Source organism: Oncorhynchus clarkii, chromosome 9, assembly GCF_045791955.1.
Source record: "Oncorhynchus clarkii lewisi isolate Uvic-CL-2024 chromosome 9, UVic_Ocla_1.0, whole genome shotgun sequence".
NCBI lineage: Eukaryota > Metazoa > Chordata > Actinopteri > Salmoniformes > Salmonidae > Oncorhynchus > Oncorhynchus clarkii.
In genome coordinates this window covers 58,691,820-58,719,030 of record NC_092155.1, presented here as the reverse complement: position 1 = coordinate 58,719,030, position 27,211 = coordinate 58,691,820, and the positions used below count along the sequence as shown (strand labels likewise).

Sequence of the window (27,211 nt, the reverse complement as noted above, 5' to 3'; positions counted from 1 at the left end):
CTGGTGTATCTGACATGTCACAAGGAGGGTGGGGAGGGGAGACATCACTGTCTACCTGACATCCCCACTTCCCCACCCTGCACTGCTTTTGTTTGGCATTCAATATATTTGCCTTGTCTTGTCCTCTTGAAAATAGTGACATCAGTTCTGTATGTTGAGTGATTATTCGCATTCTCATTTCTCCACCTTTGCCACTGCTCTTGCATCTTGGTGCTCCAGTTTTTGGTGTTTGTTCACTCCACGGTCCTTGCTATTCTTCCAAGCCGGAGTTCCACTGTCTGTCTCTTAGATGGCATGGTTACTGTAGCTGATGTATGTCTGCTTGGAGGCCAATGCTGTGAATAGAGCCGTGAAAGAGGAAGATAGGGAAAGAAGAGCGAGAGGAAACGATGTGGGTGAAGATTTGGGCAATTCAATTAAGGCTTATTTAACCATCTGTCAGGGGCTTATCTTCCAGTCCATTAAGGTGATTGCCGGCACAGTTTCTATTTATGCATGACTTCCTTAGACCACAAGTGTCAACAGGGAGTACAGGTGGAACCAACAGTGGAGTAAGAGAGTAATTAATATGCACAGCAAGCACTGGTAGCATTTTTCATGTTGTGTGGTTAGTATTACAATAATTATTTAACTTCCTAGGAAATGTGTTGCCAACTGTAAATTGCATCTAAATGCAGATTTCCTTGATCTGCTGGAAAGTAGGGCAGAGCAGGGTACAGATGTGGCTATTGCTAGTAATTGACTCTCAAAACTAATATTGAATTGCTTATTGGGATGCTGTTGTAACAACCCACTGGGCACACACCCGTTGAAACAACCTCAGTTCAATGAAATTATGTTGATCCCACGTGGAATAGACATTGAATTGACATCTGTGCCCAGTGAGATGTCTCCACATGGATATTTACTGTTCTGAAAGTGACTTAAGAATTACTTATTTAACCAGTAATTGCAGCTTGACCTACAGTATAAGTACAGACTATTTCATGGTAAAGTATCCCTTGCAGTTAATTTTACGTCGGGGCCGGCTCTAGCCTTTTGGGGGCCCTTAGTGAGATTTTGCCATAACTTATGCCATGTAAATTATATCTGAGTGAGAGTGACTAACAAAACCAATGGGCTCTGCTGGAGGACAGGGATCCTGGGCACATGCCCTGCGTGACCGGTCGGTATTTGGGCATGATTGCTACAAGTTTAGAAAACTGGGTAGACTAACTTACCAATATGAAAATTGTTAGCTGACATGGCTAATTGAGTGACGGTCAGTGACTGACATACCAAGAAAAACATTGCTGGGGCACAACCAAATTTCGAACTTGCTCCTTTGTCGAACTTTCTCCAAATTTCAAACAGTAAATTGAGACCCCGACTGAGTTCCAAGAAAAAAGCCACTTATGCCTGGAGCCGGCCCTGTTTTAAGTACAGTATAGGGCAGTATGTGATGCAATAGCACTCATTCAAATGTAAGGCTCAGTAACTACATTCAGATCTTTCTCTGTGCACCAAGCAAAGCATGCAACAGTGGCACCATGTCGATAGAAATGAAAACATTTAGGAAAAGCATAGATAGCTTGGAGAATTGTGATAACATTGAGCATAAGATGACAATATGTAACTATGCAGTACATGGTGAATGTGGATCTCACACAATTACCAGATGTGAGAGACACTGTACAAAATGTTTACTAATTTTATCAAGTTGTGGCCTGACCGATATGGTATGTCCTCTTGAAATAAATCTGTCACCAGTTCACTTGTTCAACAGTGAAATCATTACACATATCTGCCAATCTTGTCCACAACAGCATTTGCAGTTTGGGTGAGTCAGAGCAGATAAATCTGAGCGGCGACTGCTGACAGCTTGGGTGGGGGGCAAATGTACTGGAGGGTGGGATGTGTAGTGGCGGGGAGAGTGAGGGTGTGGGGGGCCACTACACTGGAGGGTAGGATGTGTAGTGGGGGGAGAGAGAGGGTGTGGGGGCCCACTACACTGGAGGGTAGGATGTGTAGTGGGGGGAGAGGGGGGTGTGGGGGGCCACTACACTGGAGGGTAGGATGTGAAGTGGGGGGAGAGGGAGGGTGTGGGGGGCCACTGCACTGGAGGGTAGGATGTGAAGTGGGGGGATAGGGAGAGTGTGGGTGGCCAGTACACTGGAGGGTGGGATGTTTAGTGGGGAGAGTTGGATGGTGTGGGGGACAACAGTACTGGGGGTGGGATGTGTAGTGGTTGGAGAGGTAAGGTGTGGGAAGGAACAGGACTGCAGGGATGGATGTGTAGCGGGGGAGAGGGAGGGTATGGGGGACAACAGTACTGGATTGTGGGATGTGTACTGGGAGAGAGGGAGGGTGTGGAGGGCAACAATACTGGAGGGTGGGATATGTAGTGGGGGGAGAGGTGGAGTATTGGGGACCACTATACTGGAGGGTGGGGTGGAAACGGTACTGTTCGGATGGATGTATAGTGGGGGGAGAGGGAGGGTTTGGGGGGCAACAGTCCTGGAAGTTGGGATGTGTAGTGGGGGGAGAGGGGGTGTGTGGGGCAACAGTACTGGAGGGATGGATGTGTAGTGGGGGGAGAGGTAAGGGTGTGGGTGGGTGGCATCAGTACTGGAGGACAGGGATATGTGGTGGGGGAGAGGGAGGGTGTGGGGGAAATAGTACTGGAAGTTGGGATGTGTAGTGGGGGTGTGTGGGACCACTACACTGGAGGGTGGGTTGTGAAATGGGGGAGAGGTAGGGTGTGGGGGGCAACAGTACTGGAGGGTGGGACGTGTATTGGGGGGAGAGGTGAGGTATGGGGGACCACTATACTGGAGGGTGGGGTGTGTAGTGGGAGGTGAGGGAGGATGTGAGGGGATACTGCACTAGCTGGATGGATGTGCATTGGGGGGCCAGTACACTGGAGTGTGGGATGTTTATTGGGGAGACTTGGACAGTATGGGGGACAACAGTCTGGGGGGTTCGATGTGTAGTGGGGGGAGAGGGAGGGTGTGGGGGCAACAGTACTGGAGGGTTGGATGTGTAGTGGGGGGAGAGGAGGGTGTGGGAGGCAACAGTACGTGAGGGATGGATGCGTGATGCGTTGAGAGGGAGGGTGTGGGAGGCAACAGTTTTTGAGGGTGGGATGTGTAGTGGGGGGAGAGGGAGGGTGTGTGGGACAACAGTACTGGAGGGTTGGATGTGTAGTGGGGGAGTGGTAGGTGGGGAGGGTGGGGGGCACTCTCCATTCCACCCAGAACCTTTCCCAGAGCAGCATTGATAAATTAACCTCATTTAAATATTTATGCTCTGCGATGCCAAGATAAAAAAAATAGATGGTCCAGAAAGAATTGGAGCTTGTGGACACATCTGTCTTTCCCCTTTTCCCACATCTTATTGTTGTTCTACGTCCCATTACAGCAAATTCCTCTGTTTGTCAACGTGGGAAACAAATGACTGGGGATGCGAGGCTATCCCCTGCATTCAGCCCACAGTGGTGTCATCTCCCTACATCCGTTGCCATCAGGCTGGTACCACATTCTCAGGCCATCTGCAGTACAACACGCCAACATTGTCTACCGACGTCTGTGGGTCAAGGGTGTGTATGTTAATGTGATAAATGTCTGACACCATCCAAGGTGCTATAGCAGTGGGTACGTTTTTGTGCATACAGTACATATCTTAGGCAGGCATGGGATACATCTGAACATTGGCACAAAGTAAATGGGGGAGAATTGGTCAGTCATACAGAGTGAGAGGCAGGCTGATTGTCAGGCTCTCCATCCGTTACCTGAGTGTCTAAAGTCCCTCACAGGGCTCTCCTCCCTCGTCACAGTCTGACACACAAGCACAAAGAGCAGCTGTTAGTCCTCTGACTTGGGCCAGATGGGTCATGGTATAGATGTCAAACTGTGAAATTGTGGGAGCATTTCCCATGGGTGCTATAATCATTTTTTCCATTCCCAAATGGTATGCCATTTTTTCTAACTCTGTTCATCTCCTTGTAGCAGTCTCTTTGACATACCCCATATTGAGAGTTTCATCTCCTGTTTCCTACACATTCAGAGGAAGTGCAACTGCATATTTCAAATAGCACTGTGATAGAGGATTCAGAACATGTTCTCAACATTGGCTTTGGTTCTCCAAAGGTAATGGGAATATTGACTGATGATGCATTAGATACAGGAAAACGTCATTCTGTATGGATGAATGAGCGTGACTATCCATAAATCAACTTATTTTCTCATGATTTGGAATACGCTTTTACATTTAGGGATTTTGATCATTCCGACCACGGCAGCTGTGTTACTGTAGGATGGGGCTGAAGTGCTGGAGCAATAATCTTGCCTCCTATTGCACCAATGGAGACTGGTGGTGTGGGGGCTGTGCTTCGGCAAAGTGGGTGGGGTTACATCCTTCCTGTTTGGCCCTGTCCGGGGCTATCATCGGATGGGGCCACAGTGTCTCCTGACCCCTCCTGTCTCAGCCTCCAGTATTTATGCTGCAGTAGTTTATGTGTCGGGGGGCTAGGGTCAGTTTGTTATATCTGGAGTACTTCTCCTGTCTTATCCGGTGTCCTGTGTGAATTTAAGTATGCTCTCTCTAATTCTCTCTTTCTCTCTTAATTTCTCTCTCTCGGAGGACCTGAGCCTTAGGACCATGCCTCAGGACTACCTGGCATGATGACTCCTTGCTGTCCCCAGTCCACCTGGCCGTGCTACTGCTCCAGTTTCAACTGTTCTGCCTGCGGCTATGGAATCCTGACCTGTTCACCGGACGTGCTACCTGTCCCAGACCTGCTGTTTTCAACTCTCTAGAGACAGCAGGAGTGGTAGAGATACTCTTAATGATCAGCTATGAAAAGCCAAATGACATTTACTCCTGAGGTGCTGACCTGCTGCACCCTCGACAACTACTGTGATTATTATTATTTGACCATGCTGGTCATTTATGAACATTTGAACATCTTGGCCATGTTATGTTATAATCTCCACCTGGCACAGCCAGAAGAGGACTGGCCACCCCTCATAGCCTGGTTCCTCTCTAGGTTTCTTCCTAGGTTTTGGCCTTTCTAGGGAGTTTTTCCTAGCCACCGTGCTTCTACACCTGCATTGCTTGCTGTTTGGGGTTTTAGGCTGGGTTTCTGTACAGCACTTTGAGATATCAGCTGATGTACGAAGGGCTATATAAATAAATTAGATTTTATTTTGATTTGGAAAGTTAATATGAATGGCCATCTCTGCAGGATGATACCTGAATGTGAAGCCTTTCCTATCGATCCATCTCACCCTGTGCTGTTCTTTATGTCCTGTTTGCCGACAGTGCCACGTTTCAGAGCACCAGCCAATGCTTGATGCTACTAGGGTTGGCATGAAACAAAATGCACTACCAATTCCCTACATCCTGAAAATAACAATAGATAATTTCACAAAGCTGTTGAGGTGTAAAATAACAATGCCATCAATTAAGTTTATATAGAGGCAAGTGCATTGCTTTTCATTTTTCAAGCCTGATACTTTCCCCTCAAAATGACATCTGACTGACTTTAAGGCATAAACTCAAGGACAGAGTGTTGTAAAAACTAAATGTGTGTCTTTTTGTCCTCTCTTCCCCCTGATCTCCATTTCCCCCTCGCTCCATCCCTAATCCTGAGGCCTTCGCTGCTAACCTTGTGTCTCCAGGCTTTCACAGAGCTCAGACTTGGCCTCTCCGTTGGGACGGAGGCCACCCTTGGTGGGGAACTTGTTGGACATGGTGGCTGCGGTGACTACAGCCTTGAGGCTGCGCTTGCGATTGGGCACGTTCTGCTCCGGGTGGAAAAGGACCACGTAGACCTTTGGCATGTAGAGCATTCCCAGAGACACAGAGGCACTCAGGCTCACAGAGATGGTCAAAGTCGTGGTCTGGATGTACATCTGTGAAGGAGACAAGCAAAGGAAACATTGTTACACAACAAGAAAGAGATGGTGCTGTTCAAGTGGCTAAGGAGAGGGTTCTCAAGATACTTGTGACAGCATTGACCTTTGATCTTTTGAAAGTACATTACCTAGTTATACATTGTTTAAACAAGACAACATATGAGTGCAGTTGTCTCCTAGTAGATCTTCCAGCAATATCAAACCCCCAACATCAGACGCAATAAGACACATGGAGTGGACACTGCTCTGTTTTCAAGCGCTTTATGAATTATTCATCAACTCCTGTTTATGTTTTTATTGGTGTGTCTATTTGTTTGTTTATGACATGTGACTAATGGAGGAGGCCTCCCAGTGAGTGACTGTACTACAGATGTCTTCCCCCTGGGGCCTGGGGCTGTGGTAGAGTGGTTGGAGTCAACTGAGTGTAAAGGCAGCTGGGACTCACAGCTGTGCACAGAAAGCATGGCTACATGCAAGGATCAGGGAGAGGCATCTTGAGAACATCAACACAATGCCTGAGTGTGTGCCTCGGAGTGCTTTTCCCATATAAATTATATCATATTCTCAATGGGATTAAATGTGTCTTCGTGTCTGATCATATAGGTCATCTGAGTTGTTAGACAGTACAGACTGATTTACTACAGCAGTAGAAAACAAATACATTAATGCATTATGCATTAAAAAGCACTGTAACTGCAAAAACAGAGAAGATAATATGTAGAAGATTGGAAGATTGTCTTATACATTTACTCTCTGTGGTGAACATCAGGATTATTCTCCTGGAAAACCGCAAAAAGCTTTTCTTTTACAATGTCTTATTTGGAACATCATTCTGTCTTCCTTTGGGACAGGGTTGCTGAGCTATTCTGGGCCTGATGAACAAAGGGAGAAGGGTGTAAACTGCAAACACAGCTCCCAGCCACATCCCTAATAGATTTGCCCGAGGTGTAGACTGATATTGTGTTTCCAGACATTATGAGTAACTTAGTGTTATGGCAACAGGGAATAACCCGACAGGTCGTCTGTCATGAGAATGTCAACAGATGACATGCATTAGTTATAGTGCTGCTTTGGCACTCTACATTTTTTGCAGCTCTATCTTCAGTCTGGATGCTGAAATACTTACATCTAAAGAGTTAGTGCAGCCTGCCATAGGGTACCTATGACTTATGATTAAATCTGCTTTTCTTTAAGTGTTGTGTACATAGAAGCCCCTAAATAAACGTCAGTGGAGAAGGATGCCTGAGGATGCCTGAGAAAAATGAGAGTGTGTCACGCGCTGACCTTCGAGAGCCTTATTATTTCTCTATTTGGTTAGATCGGGGTGTGATTTGGGTGGGCATTCTAGTTTTTCTATTTCTTTGTTGGCCGGGTATGGTTCCCAATCAGAGGCAGCTGTCTATCGTTGTCTCTGATTGGGGATCATACTTAGGCAGCCTTTTTTCCACCTTTAGTTTGTGGGATCTTGTTTTTGTGTAGTGCCTGTGAGTACTCCAGTCGTTACGTCTCGTTTGCTGTTTATTGTTTTTATTAGTGAGTTTAATTTTAATAAACATGTGGAACTCTATGCACGCTGCACCTTGGTCCGCTCATTTCAACGAACGTGGCAGAAGATCCCACCACCAAAGGACCAAGCAGCGTGGCCAGGAAGAGCAGGGATCCTGGGCCCGGGAGAAAAGGGAGTGGAGGACATCATGGACATGGGAGGAGATTATTGCAGGAGACAAGACCCTGCCATGGAAGCTGGCGGAGGCAGCGAAGGAGGATCAAAGACGACTCCGGGGTTCACAACCACGACGGAAGCCCAAGAGGCAGCCTCAACTGTGGGGGGCACACGGAGTGGTTGGCGTAGCCGAGGGGTGAACCAGAGCCAGTCAGGGAGTCGAGTGAGGAACTCAACGAAAGATTCCGGAGAGAGGTGTGGGCGTTGAGAGCACTGCAGAGCGGGCGTGCTGTGGAGCGTGACACCAGTCCGGTGTCATAGGAACCAGTTTCACGCATCTGGCCTCCAGGGCTCCTCCTCAGTCCGATACGTCCTGTGTCTCCTCCATGCACTCGCCCTGAGGTGTGTGTCGCCATTCTGGTACAATGTGTGCCGGTTCTGCGCACCATGTCTCCAGTGTGCCTTCACAGCCCAGTGCGTCCTGTGCCAGCGCCCCGCACTTGACGGACTAAATTGAGCATCCTGCCAGGAAGGGTTGTGCCAGCTCTACGCTCCAGACCTCCAATGCGCCTCCACGTCCAGTATATCCTGTGCCAGCTCCATGCACCCAGCCTCCAGTGCGTGTCTCCAGCCTGGTACGTCCTGTGCCTGCTCCACTCACAAAGCCTCCAGTGATGATCCATGGCACAAAGCCCCCAGTGATGATCCATGGCCCGAAACCTACAGTGATGACCCTTGACCCGGAGCCTGCAGTGATGATCCATGGCCCGAAGCCTCCAGTGATGATCCATGGCCCGGAGCCTCCAGTGATGATCCATGGCCCGAAGTCTCCAGTGATTATCCATGGCCCAGAGCCTGCAGTGGTTATCCTTGGCCGAGAGCCTGCAGTGGTGATCCATGGCCCGAAGCCTGCAGTGATGATCCATGGCACGAAGCCTCCAGTGATGATCCATGGCCCGAAGCCTCCAGTGATGATCCATGGCCCGGAGCCTCCAGTGATGATCCAAGGTCCGGAGTCTCCAGCAAGGGTCTGCAGTCCAGTGTCTCCAGCGACGGTCTGCAGTCCAGAGTCTCCAGTGATAGTCTGCAGTCCAGAGCCTCCAGCGATAGTCTGCAGTCCAGAGCCTCCAGCGACGGTCTGTGGTCCAGAGCCTCCAGGGACGGTTGGCGGTCCAGAGCCTTCAGCAACAGTCTACAGCCTAGAGCCTCCAGCGGGGGTTCCCAGTCCGGAGCCTCCAGCGACGATCTACGATCCAGAGTCCCCGGCGACGATCTACGGTCCGGAGTCCCCGGCGACGATCTTCGCTCCGGAGTCCCCGGCGACGATCTTCGATCCGGAGCCTCCGGCGACGATCCACGGTCCGGAGTCCCCGGTGACGATCTTCGCTTCGGAGTCCCCGGCGACGATCTTCGATCCGGAGCCTCCGGCGACGATCCACGGTCCGGAGCCTCCGGCGACGATCCACAGTCCGGAGCATCCGGCGACGATCCACGGTCTGGTTCCTCCGGCGACGATCTACGGTCCGGTTCCTCCGGCGACGATCCACGGTCCGGAGCCTTCGGCGAAGATCCACGGTCCGGTTCCACGGAAGCGGAGGCATCAGCGAGCGGAGCGCGGTCTACAACCCGAACCGGAGCTGCCACCGAGGCTAGATGCCCACCCGGACCCTCCCCCATGGAGTCAGGTTTTGCGGCCGCACCTTTGGGGGTGGGAGGGCATTCTAGTTTTTCTATTTCTTTGTTGGCCGGGTATGGTTCCCAATCCGAGGCAGCTGTCTATCGTTGTCTCTGATTGGGGATCATACTTAGGCAGCCTTTTTTCCACCTTTAGTTTGTGGGATCTTTTTTTTGTGTAGTGCCTGTGAGTACTCCAGTTGTTACGTCTCGTTTGCTGTTTATTGTTTTTATTAGTAAGTTTCATTTTAATAAACATGTGGAACTCAATGCACGCTGCGCCTTGGTCTGCTCATTTCAACGAAGGTGATAGTGTCATTTAATTATTTGATCACGCTGCAAGGATCAATGGGCTTTCCTTGAAGTGGGAAATACAGGGGTACTCAGGGGGAGTATGTAATCTACTGAGAAGATTTCACATGGCCTTGGGTGATCCCAGCACAATATTGCTGCCCCTCCGGAGTACAGAGTGGAGTAACTCTGTAAGGGGGCTAGGACCCCTGTCCCGGGCCAGATAAATATGCCTTGACAAACTGATATGATCGCCAATGTGCCTCATTGCCACAGCAGGAAAATGGTGCTCAAGAGACTGACTCCACCAGGCGAAGCCATCCTGTCTCTCCTAAAGAAGCTATCAAATCTGTTCTGCTATTTCATCCCCTGCATTCTGTTTCATTCCACAGTCTGACGTGCATTTACCTTGTGTATAGGTGTAAGTGGCCAGAATATAATCACCCTATTATCAGAAAGTAACATCTTCCAAACAAAAGCCTTATAATTTCTGATGATCAAATTATGAATATTTCTATGGAATTGCCAGACCTGGCTTGGATTGGATCAATCAAACATAAGACGGTCTCCAGCTGTGCCTCCTGCAGACGACCTGCACCTGACTGCAGCTACAGTGCCATCCAAAGCCCTCCATCCCTGGCCCTCTGCATGCAAGTGTCTTTATCACTGAGGATAAACAGTGCCAGGGACCATTTAGTGAGATTGCCTCATGAAACAGGCCCTCCTTCCGAGCCACCACGATTACACACCTGTCAATCTACAGCCCTGCCTCTGACAGGATACTGCCTCTGCATTTTCCTACGTATCAGGAATGTAACTGGGCCCATAATATCACAGTGAAAAGCCTCACACAGCGCCTCCAAACAGATAACAATGTGGAAACATTAATCCATTCATAAGATTAACTTAAACCAGGAATGGTTATTTCTGCGTTTATAGATAGATAGTGTTTTCCATTCCAGCCATCCACATGTATCCTCTTTGTCCTCTGCAACATCAAAGCAGCTCGAGTCATGACTGGATTTCTGATTTCTGTATTTGCCATTGGCTGGGTTTTGTTTGCAGCAAAAATGCTCAAGATGTTAGTCATTACTTATTGTCGTTTTCAGTGGTTGGATGCCAGCATAAGCTTCCTTTGAAGTAGGGAATATATTTTAAGGCTGTTTTGTGATTGAATGAGCGTTTATCATCTGTTTCCACCGTACAGTACAGAACGTACTGAATTCACACCTCATTGCTGCAGTGCTTCCCTTTTAATTACTTAGAAAAAATGTGCAGAAGCCATTGTACAGCCTTGAAAGAACATGATCAAACTCTTATAGTTGCTCTTTAAGCTTACTTTCATGTGCAACGTCAGAGCAATGTAAAGCCAATGCTCTCCATCTTCTCAAACATCCCAGATTGGCAGAGCGTGCATATCGTCATGCATGATTAACCCTGTTCTGACAACCCTGCCAATCAGCTGCCTTGTCCTTATCAAGCACAAAAGAGAGCTTGGTGCTGTGTCACCCTCCTGTCAACCAGGAGACAACCAGGAGGCACAATTAACAGAGCTACCTGCCATTCTACTATTGTCACCCACCACCTCCAGGGCTGACTGTACTACTGATACCACCTACCACCTCCAGGGCTAACTGTACTCATGCTGACTGACTGAACTTCTGCTGCCAGTCAAATAGGAGTGTCATCCTCAACCAATCAACTGTCTAAAGCCCCAGCCATCCCCTCTCTATATAACCTTAGAAAAAAAAATGTCAAAGAACCCTTGGTTCCAGATAGAACCGTTTTGGGATCCATGTATAACCCTTTCCACAGAGGGTTCTACCTGGAACCAAAAAGGGTTATCATATGTTTCTAAGAGTGTACCCACGCACACCCCTACCATGCAGTTTTTCCCCTCTCATTGTATAGGTGAGGCAACCCCCTATGCCAGGAAAATAATCTGGGGAAACACTGGCACCATCATAACCATGGTCTTGTTATGTAACAAGACCCCATGTAGGTGGACGCAAGGTGTTCAAATGATTCAGAATGTATTTCTACAACTTAAACAAAACATTGACAGCAGGAGATCCAAAAGACATAAGCACATGTGTTCAGTTAGTTCATTGAGAGTTAGAGGTTGTTCAAAATCTAAAAGCTTTGGGCTTAAGTTAAGGCAAAGTAATGTATCCCTAATGTACACTGTACACTAATCACATCCAATAGAAAACCGAAATGCTGCCACTGCTAACCTCTTTGTACAATTCCAGGTCTCACTCAGGTGCATCACATATCTTGTGCTCAGACAATGCTGTCGCTCAGGGTGTAAATGTTAACATAATTCTATGTTTTTCTTTGAAAATAACAGCAATTACCACCATCGTAAAGAAGGCCACGGTTTTCTTTGTATTGCCCATTACCTTCCTAAATGGCTTACCTCTGTAATTTGACTATAACTGTATGGGACTCTCAATGGCTGCTTTGTTTCCTACAGCAATATTCCTCAATACAGACAGTACATTTATGTTAGCCAACAGAAACTGAAATTCAATTGTACACATTAAGGACAATATCAAAACCTATGAAGGTTGTGTCCCAGCTTTGCTCTTGTCTAGAATAATCACATGCATTTTTTACCTTTCTGTGATAAGCTTTGAGTGTGTCTGCTCTAGGATATACTTGGCATTATACCATTAACATTATGTCCACATTATGGGGGCAGTGAAAATTGATTGAAACTGAACAACAAAGTGAAGGATACAAATGTAAGATCTTAATTTGAGCCAGCTTGTTACAGCAGGACAATAACCCTGCAGCAACAGGAAATGTGAATTATCATGTTGATTATAATTAAAACATCTTTGATGCGTGGTTCTGGTACTGGTTCTAACTGACATTTTTTATTATAAATCAATCTGTGGGCACTGTAGATTGAAATGGCTTGCATTGAGTGGTGGAACGGATTCTCACAGACACAGGAGTATGTCTCTTCTGTCTGTATGAAGCAGGATGTGAAATCTGACAATAGTTGAAGCTAGCATGTCCCAGCTTGGACTCCCTCCTACCATTTCATTCGCTCTTCTGACTTTCCTTTAACTCTTGGCTGAACCCTGCCTCACAGCCACTATGGAATACATACATCGTAACACAGCAGTGGATAGTGGTTTCGTTGCTGTAGCACATTCAGAAATCGATTTATAGCCAGTAATCTAAAATAATTCAGAGATTTTAAAGAAAAAATATGTATATTTGTCACAGACGGACAAAAGTCATATGAGATGAAAGGGGATTTCCTAACAAGTTCGGGAAGCCAAACTAGAGCAATGGGGGCAGACGTTTTGATCAAGAGACGACATTTACTCTTACACTAAATATACAAATATGTATTTCACACTTATAAGGAAGGTAAAATAGAGTTAGTCCTTTTAGAAATGGATTATACTATATTTAGAAGAAATATACAGTTGAAGTCAGAAGTTTACATATACCTTCGCCAAGTACATTTAAACTCAATTTCTCACAATTCCTGACATTTAATCCTAGTAAAAATTCCCTGTCTTAGATCAGCCACTTTATTTTAAGAATGTAAAATGTTAGAATAATAGTGGAGAGAAATAATTATTTCAGATTTGATTTCTTTCATCACATTCCCAATGTGTCAGAAGTTTACACTCAATTAGCATTTGGAAGCATTGCCTTTAAATTGATTAACTTGGGTCAAACGTTTCGGGTAGCCTTCCACAAGCTTCCCACAAGTGAATTGGGTGAATTTTGGCCCATTCCTCTTGACAGAGCTAGTGTAACTGAGTCAGGTTTGTAAGGCCTCCTTGATCGCACATGCTTTTTCAGTTCTGCCCACAAATGTTCTATAGGATTGAGGTCAGGGCTTTGTGATGGCCACTCCAATACCTTGACTTTGTCCTTAAGCCATTTTGCCACAACTTTGAAAGTATGCTTGGGGTCATTGTCCATTTGGAAGACCCATTTGCGACCAAGCTTTAACTTCCTGACTGATGTCTTGAGACGTTGCTTCAATATATCCACATAATTGTCCTACCTCATGATGCCATCTATTTTGTGAAATGCACCAGTCCCTCCTGCATCAAAGCACCCCCACAACATGATGCTGCCACCCCCGTGTCTCACAGTTGGGATGATGTTCTTCGGTTTGCAAGCCTCCCCCTTTTTCCTCCAAACATACACAACTGTACACTACCGTTAAAAAGTTTGGGGTCAATTACAAATGTCCTACTTTTTGAAAGAAAAACACATTTTTTGTCCATTAAAATAACATTGAATTATTCAGAAATACAGCATAGACATTGTTCATGTTGTAAATTACTATTGTAGCTGAAAATGGCACATTTTTTATGGAATATCTACATATGCGTACAGAGGCCCATTATCAGTAACCATCACTCCTTTGTTCCAATGTCACGTTGTTTTAGCTAATCCAAGTTTATAATTTTAAATGGCTAATTGATCATTATAAAACCCTTTTGCAATTATGTTAGCAGAGCTGAAAACTGTTGTTCTACCAATAAAACTGGCCTTCTTTAGACTAGTAGAGTAGTTGAGTATCTGGAGCATCAGCATTTGTGGGTTCGTTTACAGGCTCAAAATGGAAACTGAATATCTCGTACAATGCTGTTTACTACTCCCATCACAGAACAGTGCCAACTGGCTCTAACTAGAATAGAAAGACTGAGCAAGAGGACAAGTACATTAGAGAAACAGATGCCTCACAAGTCCTCAACTGGCAGCTTCATTAAATAGCACCCGAAAAACACCAGTCTCAACGTCATCAGTGAAGAGACGATTCCGCGACGCTGGCCTTCTAGGCAGAGTTCCTACCTAGAAGGCATCTTAATCTTTTATTTTTATTGGCTAGTCTGAGATATGGCTTGTTGAGATAAGGCCAGCATCCCGGAGTCGCCTCTTCACTGTTGACATTGAGACTGGTGTTTTGCAGGTACTATTTAATTAAGCTGCCAGTAGAGAACTTGTGAGGTCATCTGTTTCTCAAACTAGAAACTCCAATGTACATGTCCTCTTGCTCAGTTATTCACCGGGGACTCCCACTCCTCTTTCTATTCTGGTTAGCGCCAGTTTGTGCTGTTCTGTGAAGGGAGTAGTACGCAGCGTTGTATGAGATCTTCAGTTTCTTGGCAATTTCTCGCATGGAATAACCTTAATTTCTCAGAACAAGAATAGACTGACGAGTTCCAGAAGAAAGTTATTGGTTTCTGGCCATTTTGAGCGTGTAATCGAACTCACGAATGCTGATGCTCCAGATACTCAACTAGTCTAAATTAGGCCCATTTTACTGCTTATTTAATCAGGACAACAGTTTTCAGCTGTGGTAACATACGATCAATTAGCCTTTTAAAATGATAAACTTGGATTAGTTTATGCAACAACGTGCCATTGGAACACAGGAGTGATGGTTGCTGATAATGGGCCTCTCTATGCCTATGTAGATATTCCATAAAAAATCTGCAGTTTCCAGCTACAATAGTCATTTACAACATGAACAATGTCTACACTATATTTCTGATCAATTTGATGTTATTTTAATGGACCAAAAATGTGTTTCATTCAAAAACAAAGACTCTAAGTGACTCCAAACTTTTGAACTGTAGTGTAAGTCATTTTAAGCCTTATTTATACAGTTTTGTTGAATAGGATATACATAATATTAAAAAAAAATCATATTTTCATAGTTTTTTGTATCATATTTGTACTGTGCACTCGAGCTTGTGTACACTCATCAATTTATAACAATTTTTACCAGAAAGGTGAGATTTTACCGATTTTTGGAGTATGCAGCATGACTACTTTTGGTTTAAATAATTACTTTTGGGGATTACGTAGATTACATTTTCGATTACATTTAGATACATTTGAATGGCCATTTTTGTAGGGCTTGATAAATCAAGTCTAAAATGTCACCGTGGGAATAACTTCAGAAGCGTTTTTAAACCTGAAATATGTTTTACATTTCATGCATTGCAGAAAAGTTATCCTGCAACAGGGTGATCAAATTAAGATCCTACATCTGTACATCTATGACTCATATTTCCTTCACGAACTCTGGGTAATATTGAAGTCTTATTACCCTTTCACGGAAACAGTTAATTAATCATGAAGTGCAGAAGGTGACGTAAGAAAATTACATTAAAGAAAATAAAATACATTTATAAGGGCTGACTAAGATCTCTTCTTTTGTGGCAAATCTCTGAAATAAGTCAGTCCACTCATCTCTAATTGGAGAAAATGAAGCATCTGCAGCAAAATTAAATGGGATGAGAAATGTCATAACAATGGCATCTTATTATTTCCACAACAATAAGTTACCTGCCCATAAAGTATTTTACATGTATCAAAGTTGTGTATGGGTGATTCTACAGAAGTGGTGAAAATTCCTGACCCAACCCCCAAAAATATTTTTTAAATCAGTTAAGTCTCCAAATTGGACATTTCTTTACATCAATTCAATCTGAAGCAATAACAAACATAGCTGTGGATTTTACAAATAAAATTAGACTAAAACGCTACTGAAGTTCTATCAACACATTGCCTGTAGTACTCGTGCATCAAAAACATTCAACCATTGTTGGCTTCAAGGCCGTCCCCCGCCCTCCCTTCGGCAAATCAGATCACGACTCTATTATGCTCCTCCCTTCCTATAGGCAGAAACTCAAAGTACCCATGCTAAGATCTATTCAACGCTGGTCTGACCAATCGGAATCCATGCTACAAGATTGTTTTGATCATGCGGACTGGGAAATGTTCCGAGTGCCTCTGAGAATAACACTGACGTATACACGGACAGGGTGACTGAGTTCATCAAGAAGTGTATGGGATGTTGTTCCCACTGGGACAATTCAAACCTACCCAAACCAAAAACCGTGGATAGATGGCAGCATTCACACAAAATTGATAGCACGAACCACGGCCTTTGACCATGGCAAGGTGACGGGGAATATGGTGGAATACAGACAGTATAGTTATTCCCTCCGGCAAATAAACAGGCAAAAAGTCAGAACAGAGAAAAAGTGGTGTCGCAATTCAATGGCTCAGACACGAGACATATGTGGCAGGGTTACAAAGAGAAAACCAGCCATCGAAGTCTTGCTCCCGGACAAGCTAAACACCTCCTTCGCCTGCTTTGAGGATAACACAGTGCCACCGATGCGGCCCACTCCCAAGGACTGTAGGCTCTCGTTCTCTGTGTCCGACGTAAGTAAGACTTAGCAGCATCCCTAGCCTCGTCCTCAGAGCATGCGCAGACCAGCTTGCTGGAGTGTTTACAAACATATTCAGTGTTCCATGCTCTTGTTTTTAAAATGTACGGATAGCCAGGAGCACACACCAACACTCAGACATTATTTACAAAAGATGCATTTGTGTTTAGTTAGTCCGACCGAACATAGGCAGTAGGGATGACCACGTGCTCTCTTGATAAGTGCGTGAATTTCACAACTTTCCTGTTCTGCTAAGCAATCAAAATGTAATCAGTACTTTGGGTTGTCAGTGAAAATGTATAGAGTATAAAGTACAATATTTACTTTAGGAATGAAGTGAAGTAAAAGTAAAGTTGTCAAAAATATAAATAGTATTGTAAAGTACAGATATCCAAAATAACGACTTAAGAAGTCTTTTAAAGTATTTTTACTTCAGTACATGCAAGCTGCACCTTGGTCGATTTATGACAGGGAGTTTGAGGATAGCAAGCGTGACAGTATGTCACTGTAGTAACGTGACTCTCATTAATGTGATGACTGTTATTTATCGAATCAACTAACTATGTTTAATTGTTACCCGATTAAATGAATAATGTAACTGTGGTGCCCCAAATTAGGAATTAGGAATTTGGGGCACCACAGAAGAAGTTGTTTGCAGAGTTACAATCTCCCGAATTAAACGCTAAAGATATGTTATATATCGATAACAGTCATTTAATAATCATAACCTCATATCAGTCTCATTCTGAACGTCGTATACTTCTTGACTGCACAAACTCGAGTCTTACTCATCATTCCATACCACACAAATTGATTTGATTATTTATTTACTAACGAACTAAATGATAACACAGGATACACACACACACTCGGTATAGGTTATTGATTAAACACTTAATACCATGGAAACAGGTCCCTAGCGGACTAACACAATATGACACTTGTTACAAAAGATGGAGAGAAAGAGAGACAACACTTGGATACATTTGGGACACTATGCTCACAGTAGTCCTAATACCTTTTCCCGAACTTCCACCCGTTTGGGTAAGAAGTAATGCATGTATTTACGTGTTGAAGGTCTTCTTTCGTCATGTATCTCTGTTGGACCCAGGCCTTCGTGAAAAGGGTTCCGGTTCGTGAAAAAGGTTTGATTGGGCCTTCTCCTTCGTTCTTCAGTGTTAGGCTGTGATTGTCCACAAGAGGTCACAATTTCCTTCTTCTTAGTTGTCAGTGTTTACTTTCAATAGTTCTGGAAGAGTGGTCTTCTGAGGACAGCTAATCAGCTGCCTGGATGATCCCCGAAGTTGTGATGAGAACAGTGTAGTCAGCAATAATTTGAAGAGAATAACCGGATGGTCCTACTTAAATTCACTTTCTTACATCTTACAGTACTTAGAACAGCTACTCACCGTAAAAATAATTGTTAGAGGCTACTTTGTCGTCTTCACCTCGTGTTGATTTTCAGGGTCGTGACCAATGGAGACCTAGCTGCAGCTTGATTCCTTCTAGTCTGCTATGTTAATTCTTAACTCAATATTTTATATACTTGGTTAAAAAGGGGTGTTTCCGTCATACTGACATGCTCTCTGAGCTCCCTCGGGCGTGGCTAGTTACGATGCAAAACATAATCAAAAACGATGATCTCGTTACAAAAGTAAAATCACATTCCTGTCTTAACAAAAATATTCTCTTAATCTTTTATATTTCCTACACAATGTAAAGGATGCAAACCTGACATACACAGTGTGAAAGCTCTTCAAGTAACAATATTTTCACTTTTATACCATCCCAAAATAGAAATGAATTTCCCATATTCCCCACATTTGGATATTGAAATATATTGTCCCTTTTGGAAGTTAGTTTTTGGGCGGCAAAATGTCTCCGTAACAAAGAAACATTCCAATCCCCATACCAGAGACCAAAAAGTTGTCTGCTGCAAACAATTTACGATTGGCGTGAGGTGTCATAAAACCCCCACACCAATCGCTCCTCCCTTCTGCGGGTGAGAGGGATCTGTAGACATTGCTTCATTGTAACCGATCTTTGGATCCTCACAGGAGAGTCATGACATCACCAACAATATTTGATGTGATATTGTTAAATGAATACAGCACACAGCCATTGTTTATACACCTATTTCGATTGAGAGGTGGCTGTCCCAAACCCTTACTCCTAAACTTGATTACAATAATTTTTTACATTTGTTATTAACACTATTATTTCAATAGAAAATCTTGATTTGTTCTATTATTACATTGAAAGATACTGATCTAATCATTTGTTTTTCTCCGAAAAACGCTGTCCCCACTTTTGATGTCACTGCCAAAACATAGACTTTAATAGACTATAGAATCAATGTGCCTTAAATCACAATCTGTAACATCTGCTTCCAACTCACACTCTCAACCACGTAGATCCCCTGAACGCAGCTCACTTTCCAGCCCACTTTCCAGCTCACACTCTCAAACACATAGATTCCCTGAACGCAGCTCACTCTCTAGATCCCAATCCCCTGAATTCTGATCAAGTGTTCACACATCTGTATGTCATTATCACACACTATTTAGTTCAGTTCTTTACACCCCATTATTGTGAGGTGTTGTTTGTTTTGTGACACTTATATTTGAAGCGCTGTTTTTTCCCCATAATTTAATCCTCCCGTGTATGATAGTTTTTGCCTGCCTCACAAACAACGCCTTTTGCCTGCCTGTACTTTAGCCTATCGGATTTCCTGTTATCAACCTATTGCCTGATCTCCCGGACGACTTTACTAGCTGTTTCTCTGCCTGTACTGTTGCCTTTTTGGACCCCCTGTGTATGACCTTCTGACTGCCCCTGGACCAAGCTACCTGCCTCCACCTGTGGTCCTTTACAATAAACACCTGCTGTGCCCTGTGCTTGAAACCAGCTCGCTGTCTCCTATCGTGTTCATTACACAATCCTACAAATATCACCAGTTGATAGGATTGCACCCCTCTCCACTATGGCCACATGGTGAGTAGTTGGTGTGCAAACATTTTGGAGAAACTTTGTGAGCAAATTGGTCCATCTTAATGTATTTTTGTCACTAACGAACATCTAATATATCAAGACATATGTATGGTTTTGGGACTAAAATATATGTTTGCAGTGATGTACATCTGTCCAAATGAAAGAGCCACTGAACACGCCGATTGGCACATATTTTTTTGGTTTCAGTCTTCTAGGTGTGTTTCCTGACCATTCAGCATTTGTTTAATGATGTTTGTCCCCCATGAAGCACTGTAGCCTATTTCTCCTGCAACAGGAGTAGAATGTTTAGAATAGATACCCTTGAGGTACCTATAGTGGTGAGAGGAAATTGTTCTTTGTCTCATCTTCAATCGAGTTTCCTAGGCTAACAGTGCAGAAACAGCAGCAGACGGAATGTTCCTATGTAGTCTTCTTATTCTTTGTGAGAGTTTCAGAGTTTCTAACCATTTCATACCTTTCATGCTGTCGGTCATGCTGGTCTTTAGAGCCTACCCATTTCAAAGTGTGGATGATACTCACGTTCTCTGGTCTAATCTTGTTGTTTTAAACCATGCGTGATGTCTGGTTCAACACCGTCCGCCTGCTTGGTCTGCTGTGAATTTTGTCACGAGGGGTTTTATACTTGGGTAGAACAGGGAGCGTTTCGTCATGTTTGTACTAACCTGGGCATGGCCACTGACTTATATGAAAATACAATTTCTAATTTAGAAGGCTAAAATCACATTTCATCTTCTCACAAATAGTTTAACATTTAATCATATACGTTTTACAACATTTAGATGTAACTCTGACATATATATTGTGAAAGTTCTTAGTTACAATGTTTACATTATAACATCTTTCATGATATCACAAAACAATAAACATTGGACTTGATTATTCTTTAAATACCCACGGACCATTCCAAATGTTTGGATTACAGAAATATTGTTTCATTATCCAATCTTGGATGTTACAGTACTGCAAAATCTCTTTCTGCTGTAACAAAGGGATTTTTAACTTCCATTTCTGCAGTGGGAAAAAGAGTTCATGCAAGGTATTTACGACCCAGTTGTTAAGTCATACAACTCTGGAGGGAGGGGGGCTGATCTGGATCCTATGATTCTCACCAAAGGGGGAAAGTTGCAGAGGGAGGTGTTCAGTCCCAGGGTCCTGAGCTTGTTGGTGAGCTTGGAGGGGGAATGTGATGTTGAATGCTGAGCTATAGTCAATTCACAGTATTCTTACATAAGTATTTATTTTGTCCAGGTGGGTGAGGGCAGTGTGGTGTGCAATAGAGATTGTGTCATCTGTGGCGTTATTGGAGTGGGTCCAGGCTGTTTGGGATGATGGTGTTGATGTGAGCCATGATCAACCTTGCAAAGCATTTTATTGCTAAAGAAATGAGTGGTATGGGGAAATAGTCATTTAGACAGGTTACCTTGGCGTTCTTGAGCACAGGGCTATAATGGTCTGCTTGAAAGAAGTTGGTATTACAGATGGGATCAGGGATGGGTTGAAAGTGAAGACACTTGCCAGTTGGTCAGCGCATTCTATGAGTATGTGTCCTGGTATTCCGATCATTGGCTGATCACTCCCAACTCATAGGAATCAAAAGGCGAATGGAGATCCAAATATCCAAAACATAGCCTACTACAGTGAGATGCAGCCATGAACAGCTGTCTTGACAAATAAATAGGCCTACGTAAAAAAAAAAATTGTATTAGGAAAGTCGTTTGAAATGTTTGGATCAAGTTTACAGTTGGAACCAGTGTTTTTTCTGAATCAAAAGCGCCAAATAAATGGACATTTTGGGGATATAACGACAGAATGTATCGAACAAAAGGACCATTTGTGATGTTTAATGGACATATTGGAGTGCCAACAGAAGAAGATCTTCAAAGGTAAGGCATGAATTATATCTTTATTTCTGAATTTTGTGTCGCGCCTGGTGGGTTGAAATATGATTTTCATGTGTTGGTATGCTGGGCGCTGTCCTCAGATAATTGCATGGTTTGCTTTCGCCATAAAGCCTTTTTGAAATCTGACACTGTGGCTGGATTAACAAGAAGTTCATCTTTAAACCGATGTATAACACTTGTATGATTTATGAATTATTATTATAAGTATTTCTGTTTTTGAATTTGGCACGCTGCTATTTCACTGGGTGTTGTCAAATCAATCCCGCGCGCGAAGGGCTCCCTAAGAAGTTAAGTTTAGTTTTTGCATCTATTACCTTAAGTTTTGTACACCAGCCTCAAACAGCTGAAAATACAATATTTTTGGTTATGGAAAATATAATTCACAGTGGTTTAGATGGTACAAAGAATTATGTACACAATGACTGATTGTTTTGTGACATCAACTGAAATTAGGGGAACAATTTGAATTTTAGCAACCATGAAATGCCGGAAAGATTTCTGCATATTGCATCGTTAAGTTACTTTATATCTTATGTACCAATTGCAAAATATCATAATTTGAATGTTTTAGATTTACGTTTACTATGTTATGTCTAGTCTTAGATCAGGCTGCCTACACACAGCAACACAGTGCAGTGGAGATACAGCTTTTTTGGGCGCCAAACTGTCACTCAATCGTATTTTTATATAGGGACATGAAACTAAAACTGAGGCGGCTAAAGTGATCATTTAAACATCTAACATAAATAATTAGATGCATAAGTAATTCAATCGATCAACAAGTTTCAGATTCATACAGTACAATCAACATTGAACATTTTACAGAGAACCATAGAGATGATATTTCTCTAAATAAAGGTTTTGAAAATCAGGTTAAAAATCATGTTTTACTATTTTGTCAATTTGAACTGCAAAAATGTTTTCGAAAATGAATCTGTAATAGAAGGTTAATCAAAATGATCACTACAGTGCACTAGTAGTGACAAATTTAGTGCTGTACCACGGCAACATAGTGAAAAAGTTGCAATAAAGGGAGAACCATGCACAGTAGTGTTAATTTTGATTAGCCTTCTATAACAGGTTCATTTTGGAAAAAAATGTGCAGTTCAAATTGACAAAACAAGTAAAACATTATTTATATTTCAAATATGCAATACAAAGTGTGTGTAGTATACACTGTACACTTATGTCTACCCGACATATGTTGGAAGATGTGTGCTGAAAGTTTGGGGGAAATAGTTTTTTTTACCCCTGTATAGCTTGGTGATTCTGTCACTTAAAGTGTTTCTGTAAGAAAACATGACAAACCATATCTGACAGTTGTCCAACGTAGCCGATATTTCAAAGCTGCCCATTTCAGAAACAAACGCACATCATTTTATTTGTTGATAACTTATTCTTGATGGCTGATCCATCCACATCAGAAAATACAACGTTCCAAATCAAATGACAAGCCACTGTCCGAAGATTACAGTAGAAAGACCATGCCACAGACAGTGCATTTCTACCCAATAAGGCACTTGTTATCAAACGCTGTGATTTTCATTGCTTGTGTTGTGCTGAGCATATCTCATTTATTTTGTTGCACATCATAGTGTACTGATTGACTGACTACTTGTCATTCCCCTATCACTAAAGTATGAAGCAAAATCAAACACATTCGAGGAAACACAAATAAAGAAAGCAAATCCAAACAAACTTGGGTGAAATGAATTATCCGCACAAGTCAGCACTCAATGCCCGGTAATCCCCTGAGTGGAACAGTAAGCAGCATATCTTAACACATGATGAATAGCTGAGGCATCCACGCACATAAGAGACTGACGTTATACAACAAGAGCAATTTGAGTGAGCCATTTTTCTCACATTAAACTGCAGGAGCAAAGCGTAATTCCAAATGGAAAAACTGTCAGACAATCCTTGGTTCACACAAGTGAATTTAATTGTCTTGTCCTCGTGGTGCTTACTACTTACACGCTAGTTTTGAGGAATCTTTGTGAGTTTAATGAGACAAAAAAAAATTCATGAAAACAGGGAATAGTATAAGTAATAGCTGTCAAGGATGACTAAATTCTTCCATACATCAGTGTTTCATAACATAAAAAAATTCAACAGCAAAACATTTATAATATTACATTATTTTGAAAGAATAATTGTTGAATTTATAGAATGATTTAAAGAGTTAAATTGTCAAAGTAAACATTTACCTTTTCTGTTGACTGCGAGGTCCCAAAGAAGATGGGTATGAAGGCTAGCCACACGATACAGGTGGTGTACATGGTGAAGCCGATGGGCTTGGCCTCGTTGAAGGTCTCTGGCACCCCCCGGGTCTTGATGGCATACACCGTACAGGTGACCATGAGCAGCATGCTGAAGCCAAGCAGGCAGATCAGAGAAAGGTCTGAGATGTCACATTTGAGCACGCCACGGGCCATGTCCGGGTTGGACGTGCGTTGGTCCTCATAGTCAATGATAGCCTGAGACGGGTCAACACCAAACCAGATACACACCCCCAGGAGCTGAACTGAGATCAGGCTGAAGGTGATGACCAGCTGGGAGGCCGGGGAGATGAACCTTGGGGTGCTCACTGACATCTTCCCCTGCTCAAAGATGCGATAGATACGGTTGGTCTTAGTGAGCAGCGCTGCATAGCTAATACTCATCCCCAGACCAAGGAAGATCCGTCGCAGGGAGCAGATGCCAACGTCAGGGGCAGCGATCATGAGGAAGGTGGTGGCGTAGCACAGGAAGATGCCCGTCAGCAGCACATAGCTGAGTTCGCGCCCTGACGCCTTCACGATGGGCGTGTCGTTGTAGCGGATGAAGGTGCCCACCACAAACATGGTGGCCATGATGCCCAGCACAGCAATGAGTACAGGGATGACAGCCCAAGGGGAACTCCACTCCAGCTTGACGATGGGGATGGCTTCACAGGCCGTGTGGTTCTCATTGGGCCGCAGGTCAAAACGGCACATCTTACAGCTGTAGGTGTCGGCCTGGTACTGGTAGCCATCACAGCGCTCACAGTGCCAACAGCAGGGGACACCTTTGACTGTTTTCTTCCTCTCCCCAGGACAACATGGCTGGCTGCAGATAGACTGGGGTACCTGGAGTGTCCCACCAGGCCACCACATCTCCTTAGTCTGGTGGAAAGAAGGTGAAGGACAGGAGGAGTTATCTGTCTGAGACCGTTAAACAGTCATAAAAAGGGTACTTGATTAATGCATGTTTTCCATGAATAGGCATGATGAAATTTGGATAAACTTAAAGTAACATTTGCAGAAAAAAGTTTAGATTGTTTAAGCATTAACACTGATCAGATTGTGTGGCCACAACTATATTGTTTTTGTTGTTGCATATTAAAAAGGAATATTACATATGCACAATTTTAAAAATCACCTTTATTTAACTAGGCAAGTCAGTTAAGAACAAATTCTTGTTTTCAATGATGGCCTAAGAACAGTGGGTTAAACTGTCTATTTCAGGTGCAGAACGACAGATTTTTATCTTGTCAGCTTGGGGATTCGATCTTACAACCTTTCAGTTACTAGTCCGACGCTCTAACCACTAGGCTACCTGTCGCCCCAATTAAATTACCATTTTAGTGGATTAGAATTAATCTAAACACTCTCAAAACCCAAAATACAAGGATGTTGGGATGAAAGACATCTGTTTTAAGGATGGTGAACGCCATTTAACAAGACGACTACACCATTTTTCAATCACAAAGTCATTACTTTTTGAAAGATGTTCTTATCTTAAAGCATTGAGTACAGCATTGTTTGATTTTTTAAAACTCAGCAGGAAACTATATATGTGTCTCCTTCTCAGCCACATAAGCCTTGCTTAAGAACGAGCAAATGCAGTAATATGGTAATGCTGACATAATGTAATACCACATAGCAGTCTTGTCTTATTGCCTTTACTTAGTTTATTACCATACGTTTCAGATGCCTGATGGTTACTTGAAATGGGCTGTGGTAGAATCAGAATCAGCAAAGTAAATAATCTCTGAATGACAACATGGTTGTTTACATTTCCTGAATATGTCTTCCTCTTACCGCTATTCCCGGGCCTGCATTCCAAAACAGCTATGGGGGAATATATGAAATGGATTTGGTTTGCAACTGTTGCACACCAAATCCATTTTTACAATTGCCATATATTCCCCCATAGCTGTTTTGGAATGCAGGCCCAGGAATAGCGGCCCCTTATATCTACTGTCCTTTTGTGATATAGATATAAGTCTCAGGTCCTGCATGACTTAACTTAGTTGATAAAGCAACCCAACTCAAGGCAAGGTGCCGGTCCAAGGACTGAGGCTATGTATACAGTAATGACAAATACATTCATATCATGGTTTAATATGATATGTTTTTAGTCAGTGCATCTTTTTTTCACCCCAAAATATGATGTACTGTATTAACCTTCACAGACACTTCTAACTGTACACAGTATTTACTTAGATTCACATGACTGAAAACCTTGATGGGTGCCATGCAACAAACAAGTGGAAGTCATAGAGCAATAAATAACCATACATCTAAATGGAGCTGGTCTGCCCAGTGGCCGATGATCTTATACTCTGTGGTGTTGTGTTTCATCTGGTACTGGTAAATCTCATAGCGACCAGGGGCATCTCCGTTCACATTGAAGATCACTGGAGTGCCAGCAATTCCTGCAGAATAATTAAGAGAGACATTTTTGTTAATAAACCATATGTATTCAATTAGAATAATGTTTATTTCCTGAGAGGTTTCATGTGTGGTGACGGATTGCTACACACAAGATACTTAACAACATAGAACACAAAGTACAGTATAAAGGATTAGAAATTCATTGATTATGGCCTAATCTATGGATTTCACATTACTGGGAATATAGATATGCATCTGTTGGTCACAGATACCTTAAAAAAAAGGTACGGGCATGGATCAGAAATCCTTGAGACATGGGGACATTATCATGCTGAAACATAAGGTGAAGGCTGCGGATGAATGGCACGACAACGTTGACATCAGCAACCCACTCGCCTACACAATGCCATACATGCTGTCTGACATCTGCCCAGTACAGTTGAAACCAGGAATCATCCAGGAAGAACAAATTTCTCCAGCATGTCAGTGGCAATCGAAGGTGAGTATTTACCCACAGAAGATGATTACGATGCAGAACTGCAGTCAGGTCAAGACTCTGGTAAGGACTACGAGAACGCAGATGAGCTTCCCTGACACGGTTTCTGAGAGTTTGGGCAGAAATTGTTCAGTTGTTCAAACCGACAGTTTCATCACTTGTCCGGTTTGCTAGTCTCAGACGATCCAGCAGGTGAAGTAGCCACAAGTGGAGGTACTGGGCTGACGTGGTTACATGGGGTCTGTGATAAAAACTTGCATGATCCCTCAAAACCTGAGACATTTGTGGCATTGTGTTGTGTGACAACTGCACATTTTAGCGCCCCCAGCACAAGGTGCACCTGTGTAATGATCGTGCTGCTTAATATATTTATATATACACTACCGTTCAAAAGTTTGTGGTCTCTTAGAA

The 27,211-nt window shown here is 43.3% G+C and overlaps 1 protein-coding gene across 1 annotated transcript in view; it reads right to left on the bottom strand.

Annotated features, from left to right (window-relative positions):
* Positions 1-285: 285 nt before the first annotated feature.
* Positions 286-27,211, bottom strand: part of LOC139416623 (metabotropic glutamate receptor 4-like) — a 236,128-nt gene continuing 209,202 nt past the window's right edge. The window contains exons 7-10 of the mRNA XM_071165504.1: positions 26,209-26,345; positions 23,875-24,810; positions 5,648-5,894; positions 286-335 (exon numbers count right to left, since the gene is read on the bottom strand). Coding sequence (XP_071021605.1) covers positions 286-335; positions 5,648-5,894; positions 23,875-24,810; positions 26,209-26,345 — 1,370 coding nt within the window. The remainder of the gene's footprint in view (positions 336-5,647; positions 5,895-23,874; positions 24,811-26,208; positions 26,346-27,211) is intronic.